Source organism: Saccopteryx leptura, chromosome 1 (genome assembly GCF_036850995.1).
Source record: "Saccopteryx leptura isolate mSacLep1 chromosome 1, mSacLep1_pri_phased_curated, whole genome shotgun sequence".
Lineage (NCBI taxonomy): Eukaryota > Metazoa > Chordata > Mammalia > Chiroptera > Emballonuridae > Saccopteryx > Saccopteryx leptura.
Window position 1 is genome coordinate 319,606,466 of NC_089503.1, and position 12,001 is coordinate 319,618,466.

Genomic DNA, 12,001 nt, shown 5'->3' on the forward strand with positions numbered 1-12,001 from the left:
AGCTGTTCCTGTATCTGCCCTGACCAGGAATCAAACTGGCAACTTCTGCGCTTCAGGGCAAAGCTCTAACCAACCAAACCATCCGGCCAGTGCTCGTTATAGAATTTAAGAGCGCTTCGCAAAGCCTCCCCGCTGCGGTGGTAGGCCTGGAACTCGAACTCGCGGCCCCGTAGTCCTAGGGCCGAAGTCTCTGGGGCCAGGGCGGTGCTTTCCGGCGCTCGGCTCTCTGGAAATTGTAGTCCGCAGGCGTTGGCGTGTGGTCTCCTGGAAAGTGTAGTCCGCGGGTGCGCCGCCGGGCCGCGTAGGCGGCGCACGGAACTGCGCTTCCCGGCATGCCTCGCGCTCCGGGCCCGGCCCCCTGCGGGTCTGGCCTCATCGCCCAGTCCCGCGGCCCCGGTCCGCCCCGTCCGGTGGGCCGACGAGCCGCATGGAGGCCGGCTGAGGATCGCTGCCCGCCTCGGTATGCCGCGCGGCGCGGGCCTGGGGCAGGAGCGGCGCGCGCGCCCGGGTCGCGGTCCGGCCCGACCCTCCAGCCCCAGCGCGGGCCTCGGGCCGGAAGGGCGCGCAGGCGGGAGCGGGGGCCGGCGGCGGGGGTCTTGAGGGCCCGAGCGGCGCATCCGGGAGGGGCGGGTCCCCGGGCGGCGGGAACGATGTCTCGCGGGGACGTGGCCGCTCGGTCACCGTCTCGCTCGCGGGCGGAGGGAAGCAGGGCTGCCATATGGCGGAGGAGCCCGAGGACCCGATGACAGTCTGGGTTACCCCGTTTCTAGGAAGCAGGCTTGTCGAGAGGTAACATGTGCCACAAAGTTTGCGACTGCGTCTTTGCAGAAACCACCCCGTCACAAATGCTGGGAACTCGCGGGGAAGTCCTCTGCTCACTTTGGCGTCAAGACAGGCTCTTTAGGTACTGGGTGGGTTCCAGATGGGATCCTCCTGGGGACTTAGGCCCCAGGCTCAGTGCGCTCCAGTGCGCTCTGCCCTCTGGGTTCTCCGTGGCTTTTGCTACTGATGCCCCCCTTGCGATGTGACAGAGAGGGAGCTCTGACCCTGGTCACCGTCAGCCTTGCAGATGTCTGCAGTGCTGTGTGTCTGATTCTTCTGGGCAAAACTGCCAGGAGAGGGCCTGGCAGGGTGGACAAGCAGGCTCTCGCATAGTGCCCTGCAGTTGTGGTTGGTGTGGGCACCACCATTGGGCACGTTCCAAGGAGGTTGGCCAGGTGTGCTGGACAAGGAGCCATTCAGGCCTTTAGCTTAGACTAGAGTTGGCCGTGTCCACCATGATCCCAAACTTTGCCCCACCTCCCAGAAGTAGGTCTTGCCAGACCCAGGGGGTCTCCAGTGGCCAATGGTGCCCAGATTTCAGAAGTGGGGGCATAAGGGAGGACAGGACACCCTGCTACTTCCCAGCCAGTCTTTTCTTTCTTCTGGTCTGTCCAGTTTGGGACCCATGGCTTTCTGAGTAGGCCTAGTGAGTTGTTTGTGAGACGGGGGTTTTCTGGAATCTCTATTTAGCACTGGTCAACCTTTGGCCAGCACTGGGAAGTTAGGCTGGCATCTGGGAGGCAGTTTCTGGATTCCCAGTTTTTAGAGAGGTGAAGGGAAGAAGATGAGTGTTTCAGTTGGCATAAGGCCATAACAGAATACCCTGGTCAGGGCAGTTTAAACAAACTTTTCTCACAGTTCTGGAGGCTGGAAGTCCAAGATTGAGGTGCCGGCTGCTTTGGTTACTAGTGAGAACCCTCTTTCTGGCTGCAGATGGCTGCCTGCCTTTTCTCTGTGTCCTCACATGGTCAACTCTGGCGTCTCTTCTCATGAGCACCAATCCCATTTATGGGCCCCAACTCCTAACACCATGACATTGGGGGTTAGGATTTCGGTACGTGAATTTGAGGAGACAGCATTCAGTCCGTAGCAGTGAAACGTAGGAGGGGGGACAGCTGTCTGGGTTGGACAGGTGGGAACCTGTGGCCTGCCACTCACACTGTGAGCTATCTGATGCCCTCAGGTTTTGTCCTGTAACAGAATAACTTCATCCCACATAAGACAACTTAATGTATGACTGGATCCCTAACGCAAGTGGCACTCTTCTGCCTTTTAAGCCAGCTCCTTCCAAGGCATCCTTGACAAGAGAGGTCATCTTGGACTGTCGGGAATTTCCTCAGATTTGAAGTTTGTTTTCCCAGAAGCATGTGGGTGATTCTGCTGCTGTCATCTGTGTGGAGGGTTGTAATTTCTAAAGCAGATGATGGTGCCATTGCTCTGCAGAGGAGCAGAGGCTTGAAGGGTTCTTGTGTCAGTGCTCTTTCTGTGCCTGCAGGGTTTGCCCCAGCAAGGAAAGCCCACAGAGGCCCAGAGTTCATGGGCCAAAGCGACATCTGAGTGTGGCATGCATTTTGCAGCCTGGAGAGGTCCTACTGTGTGTGGACAGGGAAGACAGCCGAGTGGCTGCTCTAACTGCTTTGGCCCTGGAGACAGGAGCTAAGAGTCTTAGCAGGGACAGGCGTCTTGCCTGAGGCCACACAGCATTATGAGCCTTTTTTGAGATCTCGCCAACCCAATGGCTGTTGCCTGCACCACAGTTGCTGGCAGGTGGCAAACCACCTGATCTGTTTGCTAGATGGACAGGCTTCAGGCTTCGGGCGGCCTTGATCAGGAGGCACCCTTCTAACAGTTGTGCTGAGCAGGTGCTCTGTGGACAGGGGAGTGAGGACTGGGATCTGGCAGAAGCGTCCTCCTGTTGTGTGCTGGGCTCTGCAGGCTGCCTGGAGCTGTGTGGGCTAATGGGGGCTGGGCTCTGGAGCCTGGATTAGGGAGGGGGCACATTTATGCCCCCTTGAGGGTATCAGCTAGGGTCTGCTGGTCACTGCAGCGTGCAGTCGTGTGAGGAGCTGCTGGCACCTGTCAGTCCAGTGATTTCAGGGCAGGAAACCAGGAAGGACACAGATGCCCCATCGGCAGCTACAGTATGGGAAAGTGGAGGCTGGGCCCTGCAGCCTGGGAGGCTAGGCCCTTTACTCCCTGAAGGCAGCTGGGAGAGGCTAGGGCCCAGCCATAAACATTTGAAAATGCATAATGGTGAGCAAGAAGGGAGGATGGGTTAAGAACCCACCTAAGTCACATACTGGGTGGATATCGCCAGGGCCCTGTCAAGGTTGAGGGAACCAGGCAGTATTGGAAGGTAGTAGTACGTGGATGTGCTAATGTCAGAGAAAGATGCTTTTCAGGATCAGGGACTCGGTGCTGAAGGGAACTTGGTGGCCTTCCTGCCTGACCCTGCCTCTTGGGAGCGGCTGCAGGGAACTGGAGGGAACCTGGGTCCTGGTACTGCAGTTGGATGGCCCAGCCATCACAGTGCTCAAAGCTTGGCTGTGGCCAGGTGGGCTTGCCTGCCTGGCCCCTGTGGGCATCGGCTTCAAAGGGTAGATCTGGCCAGGCTGAGTACAGAGAATATGAGCACAGAGAATGGCCAAGCCCTGTGACCACTCAACACTTGGGTAGGCAGGCTGAGGCAACATGGTAGCCTCATGTTCGATGGTTGTCAGCTCAGTGTGCTTTCTAAGTTGTTTTAGACCTTTGGCAACCTTCTGCTGCTCAGAAGAATGGTTTGCTTCCCTGTGTAAAGTAGGCTAAGGATGATTCTGTCCAGCTCTGCCTTCTGGGCCCAGGAGCCCGAGAGGTGGAAGCCCCCATCTCTGACTTCTGGGCCCCCTCCAGCTCAGGCACAGCTTCCTGTTTCTGTTCCGGTTGGTGACTTGCATCAGGGGAGAGCTTTGCTCTGTGAAGCTGGAAGGAGGCACTGGGAGGGGCGAGGCCCAGGTGAGCCACTGCCCTTGACCAGGTGCCAGTGGTGCTGCTGCTACTTCCTGGGCGGGGGACACTCGGCAGGAGGCCAGGCCAGGCTCAGGCACTTGGCTGGGTTCCCCTTCCTGTTCCACCAGGTCTGACTGCCACCTCCTCGCTGGCTGCCCCACTGCCCAGAGCCCAGGGCTCCCTTAGGCCCTAAGCCTGTTCCTTTTCCTGACCCTTCTTTGGGATGGGCCACCTCCTTCTTGGTCAGCTCAGGCCCATCTGAGTCTCCCTGGGCAGCAGACAAGGCAGTTACACCAGGAGGCAGCCCTGCCCCTGCTCTGCACCAACTGCCCCAGACGCTTCCTCCCAGCGGTAGGCGAGAAAATAGATGCTCAGAGAGGCTTTGAGCCGCCAGGTTGGCAGCAGGGTTGTGGACAGAGCCGGACGTGGTATCATGCTTGTTCTGTTGTTTTCTCCTTTTTGTCATGAAAGTTTTGAAAAGTATAGCAATAGTGGACCCTGGGCACATACTGCAGCCCCTGTTGGCAGTCCTACGTGCCTCCCAGCTGCTGAAGCACCTCCCAGAGGTCATGTCAGCCCATTTGTAAGGTCACTTCTGACTAATTGTGAAACAAATCATGATACTACACACGACTACAACCAAACGAGAATAGTCCCTGCTTGTTTGGTTTCTGTGGGGGCTCATGGTTCTATTCAGCATTCTCACCCACCCTTCCTATGGCTGTGTGCCGGCCGCCTGTCCTGGGGCAGCAGGACCCTGGCTCTGTCAGGTACTGGTAGGGCTCTCAGCGGCTTTGGGGAGATGCAATGATGTGATGACCATGTGGCCAAATGCTGTCCACTGCTCCTTCGCCCCTCACACCAGGGTCCATGTGGAAAGGTCTGGTGTCCAGAATACCACATCCCAACACATACCCCGGCCCCGCGTTCCCAGCCCAGGAGCTCTGGTGGCCTCGACGACCTGTGGCCTCTGCCTGTTTTCTTTGTCCTGCCCCAACCTGCATCTTCCGAGTGCCTGGCTCCTTTCCAAGGGGCAGCATGGGAGGCTGGCACACACCTAGGCCTTGTCGTGGTTTCTAGGCTTCTCCACATTCATGTCTCTTCCCATAAGCCAGAAAGTAAGCCTGAACTCCTAATGATGTGGTTACCCCATGAGCCTCCCGAGTGTGGTGACATCTGTGTGTACATGCTGATGAGGTTGCATCATGTCACCCACACTGACTCAGAGTGGACAGCAGCCACGGCTCTGTGTCTACAGACACCTGAGACAGCCCTTAGGGGTCCAGCACTAACAAGATGTGCAGTCTCATTTGTTCCACTTACTTTTCTCCTTTTAGGTAGTTCTGTAAATTGTGTTTTGTGCCAAAGTCAGGAAGGAGCCTGGTCTGCCCAGCCGCCCTCTTCCTCTGTTGGGTAAACAGGGGGTAGGGATGGTGAGTCCCAATCTTGGACAACCCAGGCTCACTGGCCAGAGCCCCAAGCTATAGGGCTGACCTGTCACTCATGGCAGAGCCTTATACCTGCCATGCCTGGCCCTGGGGACCCTGGTGGCTAGTGATGTTGGGGCAGGGAGGCTTCAGTCCCACCCAGGGACCATTAAAGATGACTAACCATGCCCTGGCTGAGTATGCTCAGTTGGTTAGAGCATTATTTCGATATGCCAAGAGTGCAGGTTTGATCCCTAGTCAGGGCATACACAAGAATCAACCAATGAATGCATAAATAAGTAGAACAACAAGTCAATATTTCTCTCTCCCCTCCCTTCCTTTCTCCCTAAAATAATAAGTAAATAAAAGTTTTTTTAAAAAGATGACAAACTGAAACCAGTCCCCTGACAAAGCCCCTGCAGCACTGAGCACTGGGCACAGCCTGGGGCTCGAGGTAAGGACCTGTACCTGTGTCTCCTCAGGCTTCACTTATTGGTGCCCGAGCCTCCGTTCAGCCATGGAGGAGGAAGAGGAGCAGCCACCTCGGGAGGTGAGAGGCCTGGCTGGAGTAGGGAGCAATGGCAGGTGCACAGGGACCTGCTTCCTAAACACCTCGGGTTCAGGGCCAGGCCAGCTTCTCAGTGGAGTGTGTAGCCCCAGAAGTTGCCCCCCTCAGTGTGGCCTAGGGTCTCTCTGGCTGTTGCTGTGTAGAGAAGAGTTTCACATGGTGCCCCTGGGTGAGCTGCCTACAGGTGGTTGTCACATAGGTGCTTCTAGTCCTGGGGGGCAGGTGGCCCACAGGCCCGAGAGTTCACAGGCAGCACACGAATGGGGTGGGCCTGTTGGGCCAAGTGGATGTCCAGAGTTCAGGCAGCGCCCAGGGCGGTGGGTACCCTGACTCAAACATGCGCCTTCCCTCTGCAGGCAGGGCCCGTTGTGGCCTCAGGAGCTTCGGAGGTGGTGTCCAGGGTGCCTTCTGGAGAACCCCAGAACCTGTGTTCGTGTCCCCAAGAACACTCTGTGCTGGGCAGCATGGGTGGGCTCTCCTGAGTTTGTGGTGATGGGCCCTGGCCACCCTGGGGCATTGGGAGGGGCTTGTGCACACACATGGGGCAAGCAGAGCTGCAGGTGGAGAGGTGGAGAGCCAGGAGCTTCAGAGCTGTCCTGGGCGCTCCCCTGAGGGAGGGGGCTGGTCAGCCACACAGTGTGGTGAGCGAGGACTGGTGGCTTTGAGTGAGAGCCGCAGTGCATTGAGGCCCGGAGGGACCTACTGTAGATGGTGCCCCCATATGTCGGGGTTCCACAGGGCAGCGTGGCCCCAGCTGGCACCCTTGCAGCCCTGAGGACCTGGTGGCTTTGCATCCCCAAGCTGGGCTTTGTGTCCTTGCAGCCGATGTGGATGCTTTCAACCTGCTTCTGGAGATGAAACTGAAGAGGCGGCGAGAACGGCCCAACCTGCCGCGCACTGTGACTGAGCTGGTGGCTGAGGACGGGAGCAGGGTGTATGTAGTGGGCACAGCCCACTTCAGTGACGACAGCAAGAAGGATGTTGTGAAGGTGACAGCTGTCACGCTTATCATGAGCCCAGGGCCATGGCCTCCCAACACTGGTACTGCTTAGGTTTCTACCACCATGTTCCCTGCCCAGCCTCCTTGTGCACTCTCTTCCAGACAGGCAAGCCTATTCTGGAACTTTCTCTTTAGTTGCTTAAAAAACTCAGTTGTCGCCACAGTTGCCAAGTCATGCTGGGGTTGCCCTAAAGGGCTCTGCCCACAGGGTCAGGGTCGTGGGGAATAGGCCCCATGTGACAGCCTGTCGTTGCAGACGATCCGGGCAGTGCAGCCAGACGTGGTGGTGGTAGAGCTGTGCCAGTACCGTGTGTCCATGCTGAAGATGGATGAGCGCACACTGCTGCGGGAGGCCAAGGAGATCAGCCTGGAGAAGCTGCAGCAGGCCGTGAGGCAGGTGCGTACAGCCAGCGGCCACCTCCCGGTCAGCTGCACTGCTGACCCCGGGGATGGGTCGTGCTCCCTGCTCTGTCCACCTGTGAGCCTGAGGCCCCCTGGTCACGAGACTAGGGTGGGCCTGGCCTTCTGGTCAGTGCAGAGGTGCCCAGATCACCCTGGGGCTCTGTCTGTGGAGGACCCTTTGCCCTGGCCTGAGGGAGAGAGGAGACTTTCACTAGGTTTCACATAGAGGAGGAAGAAATGGGTGACTCACGGGCCTGGGCTTGCTGAGCAGGTCACAGGAGGTGGGGGTGGTCTCAGTGCCATCTGGCCCAACTGCTAGCCCAAAGCAGTACCCCTAGTGCATCTCCCACACGTAGGTCCTAGGCACAGGGCCTGAGTCCACTATACCAGTAGTGGGGAGAGGAATCCAGTATGGGCTGGAGGGGATAGGGGCATCCAGGGCAGAAGCCAGTCAGGCAGTTCACAGTATAGCCCTGAAATGGACTTGCCCTGTGAGGGTTTTCCAAATGGCCCAGAGGGGCTTTGGGGTACCTACTATGGGTGTGGGCACCCCTGCTCGGGCCCTTCCTCACAGCTGGCTGACTTGGCCTTCTCGCTGCAGAACGGGGTCATGTCTGGACTGATGCAGATGCTGCTTTTGAAGGTATCAGCCCACATCACTGAGCAGCTAGGCATGGCCCCTGGCGGCGAGTTCCGGGAAGCCTTCAAGGAGGTGGGTCTGGGCTTGGCCACTGAGGGTATCTTATGGCTCAAGGACCACCCTGGGGCCTGCAGCTTTCCCAACCAATTTGTCTCTGCCCTAGGCCAGCAAGGTACCCTTCTGCAAGTTCCACCTGGGTGACCGGCCCATCCCCGTCACCTTCAAGAGAGCCATCGCAGCACTCTCCTTCTGGCAGAAGGTCAAGCTGGCCTGGGGCCTGTGTTTTCTATCAGACCCTATCAGGTAGGGTTCCCTCAGTCTCTTGGCTTGCAATCCCAGCCAGCCCAGAAATAGTGACCAGTGGCCAGGGGGTGACCTGCAAAATGACGGTGGAGTTTGCAGATTACTCGCTCCCACACAGCCAAACACCACCATGTAGCTCACCTTCTTGTCCTTGGGCTGAGCCTCAAACAGGCCCTTCCGGTCCCTCCTTCCACTGGGATCCCAAAGGGTGCCGTGGCGCCTGCCCTGGGTAAATGGCACCAGCCTCCTGCAGGCTGCCCTATCCACAAGGGGCTGGCAGCATGCCCTTCTGCCCCTAGCAAGGATGATGTGGAGCGGTGCAAGCAGAAGGACCTGCTGGAGCAAATGATGGCAGAGATGATCGGCGAGTTCCCCGATTTGCACCGCACCATCGTCTCAGAGCGCGACATCTACCTGACCTACATGCTGAGGCAGGCCGCCCGGCGCCTCGAACTGCCACGCTCCTCTGACGGTGACAGCCGGCCTGGCGGGGGCTCCCTGGGAACCTGTCACTGACAAGTGGGTGCTGACGGGTTGCTCCCCCCACAGCTGAGCCCAGGAAGTGCATCCCCTCTGTGGTGGTGGGTGTTGTGGGCATGGGCCACGTCCCCGGCATCGAGAAGAACTGGACCACTGACCTGAACATCCAGGAGATCATGACGTGAGTGCTGCCTACTTCCTCTCACCCTCCCTAAGCACCAAACTAGGCCTTGGGAGTGGGGGGGTGGTTCACAGCAGTGCTTGGGCTGGGACACACATACCCCAAGCCAGGCCCAGCCAGCCCTTCCTCCTGCAGCGTGCCCCCACCGTCCATCTCCGGGAGAGTGTCCCGGCTGGCTGTGAAGGTCACCTTCTTGGGCCTGCTGGGCTATGGTCTGTACTGGATGGGGCGCCGCACCGCCAGCCTGGTCCTGTCGCTGCCTGCAACACAGTACTGCCTGCAAAAGGCTTCCTCAGCTCGACCGAACAACTAGGCGAGACCAAAGGGCCAACACATCTGAGAGGCCACATGTGGCTGCTCCCTCTTACCAGCTGAGGGGCACAGGGCCAGCCCCCTGAGGAGCTCCTGGGCATATACGGATCCCCTCATGGGGATCCAGGCCCAGCTTCGCCTGCCCTCCCCTGACCCACCCAAATAAAGAATTATTTAACTGCTCTGAGCTCAGGCTTCCCAGCCCCCTTCCCCAGAGCCAATCAGTGTTCATGGGATAAGGACAAGGGTGGGGCGGAGGAGGTGCACACTGCCACCTTGGCCCCCAGGTGGAGAAGCGCAGTGGGCCACTGCAGGCAAGCCCCTCCCTCACTGTGCCTTCAAGCTGGGTGCCAGCGCAGGAGCAGTCAGGTGGGTTCTGCCTTCTGCAGGTTTGGGAAGGGGAGGAGTGGCCACAGCCCTGGCTTGGCTCCTGGGATCATCTCCCTAGGAGAGCGACTTGGCCGAGTTTGGTGGCCCCAGACATGTGCCAGCACCGCTCTGCTTGCAGAGATTGTGTGTTTTAGGCTTTTTAAAATTTCTGAAATTTTTTACTCAGGTAATTTTAACTTAAACTGAAGCAAATGTCAGGAAATACTAGCCTTAAATCTGGTTGGGATAGAGAAGATCTTTTTCTTGGGGTCTCAATCCTGAGAGGGTGAGTGCAGGCAGGTTCAGCCTCGGCAAAGGAAGCCAGGACATGGCCCCTGTAGCTGCCGCCCCACCATTGCCTTCAGTCTACGGTGCCAGGAGTGTGAGCTTGCCCAGGCCGTGGGGGTTGAACTGCTTCCTGTGCATCTGGTGAGGGGACCCATGGGTCTCCCAACCCTCCGTGGACATGTGGCATGTGTTCACCAGGGCCCACCAGTTTACATGTGTGCCAGCAGGCGCCCACCACCCTCCTGTGTGCCCACCTTGGGATGGTCCAGATGGAGGCTCAAGGTTGGGTGGGCCCCACACAGCACTTCCACCTCGGTTGTTATTCATGTGTGTAGTTGATTGATCCTGGTCGTCTGTTTACGACGCGGCATCCGTGTAGCCTATCTGGGCCGTATTTGATTGTGTTGACTCAGTGTCTAACCAAATCAGGTGAAACCCACAGCCACAAGCTGGGCCTGGGAGCCTTGGGCTGGACCATGTCCTTCCTGTCATTCACACGCTGTGTACATGTTCCTTAGAAACTGAAATAAAAGCTAATTTTTGAAGCTGTTGTTTTGTGAAATGTGTGAAAATGGCACTCAAGTGACCAGGGAGGTGTACTCCCCTCAGCCACAGTGGGGAGAGGTATCAGGGACCTGGGCTGGGTGGCGGGATGCTGGTAGCACTACCTTGGGCCCTGGAGGACTTATTGTCACCACTTAGAGGATACAGCTGCCAGGTCCCTGGCACCAGACCATCCCAAGCTGGACCCCAGACCAGCGAGGGCACCAGTCGAGGGAAGTGTACTCAAAGGACACTCACCCCCCAGTCCATACCTTTGAGCTCCCCCACCCTGCTCAGCATCCCCCATCCTGGCACATGGGAGGGGAACAGAAGGTTCACAGTGGCCTATAGCTCAGATCTGCCTAGAAAGACCACAGCAGCCTAACCTGTGGTGAGGTGGAGAAAGCGTCAACCTGGAATGCAGAGGTTGCTGGTTTGAAGCCCTGGGCTTGCCAGGTCAAGGCACATAGGAGAAGCAACTATGAATTGACGGTTCCTGCTCCTCCCCTTTACCCTGCCTTTCTCTCTCTAAAATCTAAAAAAATAATAAGAAAAACCACTGCATTGGGCTGTCCATGGGCAGGCATGGAGGGAGCTGGGGCACAGAGCTTGACTGGTGGGTTGTGAGGTGGCCTCTTCCCCCACCATGATGTCTGTCCCCCAGGAAGCATGGCTACCCATGTTCTCTCTGGCATGCATACAAATGGTGGCTAGACTGTGATTCAGAGTCAAGACTAGGGCAGAAAGAGGCCTCTGGACTTTGAGAGATGCAGGCAGGAGTACAGACAGGGCTTTGGAGATGTGGGAGGTAGGAAGGCGGTGCTTGCCTGTGGGTACGGGTGTTGCCAGGTGCCTCAGGTCCCTTTCCCTGAGCCTGCAGTTTAGATCCCCACCAGGAACACAGGTAAGGACGGTGGAGTGGGGACACAGCTGCCTGTAAGCAGCTGCCATCATTCCAGCGCTGGTTGGTGATACAATGACTGTGGCCAGGCTGACCTCAATGGGCCACAGGGGCATGGGGGATGCCTTTGGTACATGCTGGGATGTGGGGAGCCACATGCGGTCCCTGCACTCCAGTATGCTACGTGTGCACGCAACAGTGTCTCGCAAGGCCTAGGCCCACACCACGTCATCAACCAGCCACATTAAATGTTCAAGCCTGACTGTCCTCATGCTCCTTGCAGGTCCCCCTTGTGGGTCAGGATAGGGGAGGAACCCAGTCAGCTCCCACCCAGCCTGGCTGGACCCTGTGCTGCCAGCAGCACCTGCCTGTGAAGGACAAGCCTGGAGAAGACCAGGAGGCCATGCAGCACAACTGTGAGGCCAGAGACCAGGTTACCAGGACTAGGAGATCCATGCTGACCTGCTGGAACCCTTGGCAGCCAGCAAGTGTGCCCTCTAGCTGTGAGCTCATTGAGAGCAGCCAATGGGGCACAGAACCTGACACTCACTGGCCCTCAGTAATTCATTCTCACCAGATTCAGTTTGATTAAGATAGTATGGTGAGGGGGAGGAGATAAGTCAAGAGGAATGTTGAAGGGGAAGGGCAACACCAGGCTCAGGTCAGGTCTCCTAGGCTATTATGAAGGAGGCTGGGCCCAAGCTGGAGAGCTCGGTTGGTTAGAGCATTGTCCTGATACACTAAGGTTGTGGGTTCGATCCCCAGTCAGGGCACAAA

At 57.8% G+C, this 12,001-nt stretch overlaps 1 protein-coding gene across 2 annotated transcripts; it reads left to right on the forward strand.

Moving 5' to 3' along the window:
* The first annotated feature begins 308 nt into the window (after positions 1-308).
* Positions 309-10,328, forward strand: TRABD (TraB domain containing). 2 transcript variants are annotated; one of them, XM_066358739.1, is made up of 10 exons: positions 309-460; positions 5,720-5,787; positions 6,162-6,273; positions 6,628-6,794; positions 7,062-7,202; positions 7,809-7,919; positions 8,011-8,150; positions 8,450-8,622; positions 8,700-8,811; positions 8,947-10,328. In XM_066358739.1, the coding sequence occupies exons 2-10, from the start codon at positions 5,755-5,757 to the stop codon at positions 9,122-9,124; spliced, it is 1,167 nt and encodes a 388-aa protein (XP_066214836.1). In that variant the 5' UTR covers positions 309-460; positions 5,720-5,754; the 3' UTR covers positions 9,125-10,328. The 2 variants fall into 2 exon arrangements, with proteins under 2 accessions (XP_066214836.1, XP_066214837.1); XM_066358740.1 differs by having other exon boundaries at positions 6,162-6,234.
* Positions 10,329-12,001: the final 1,673 nt, after the last annotated feature.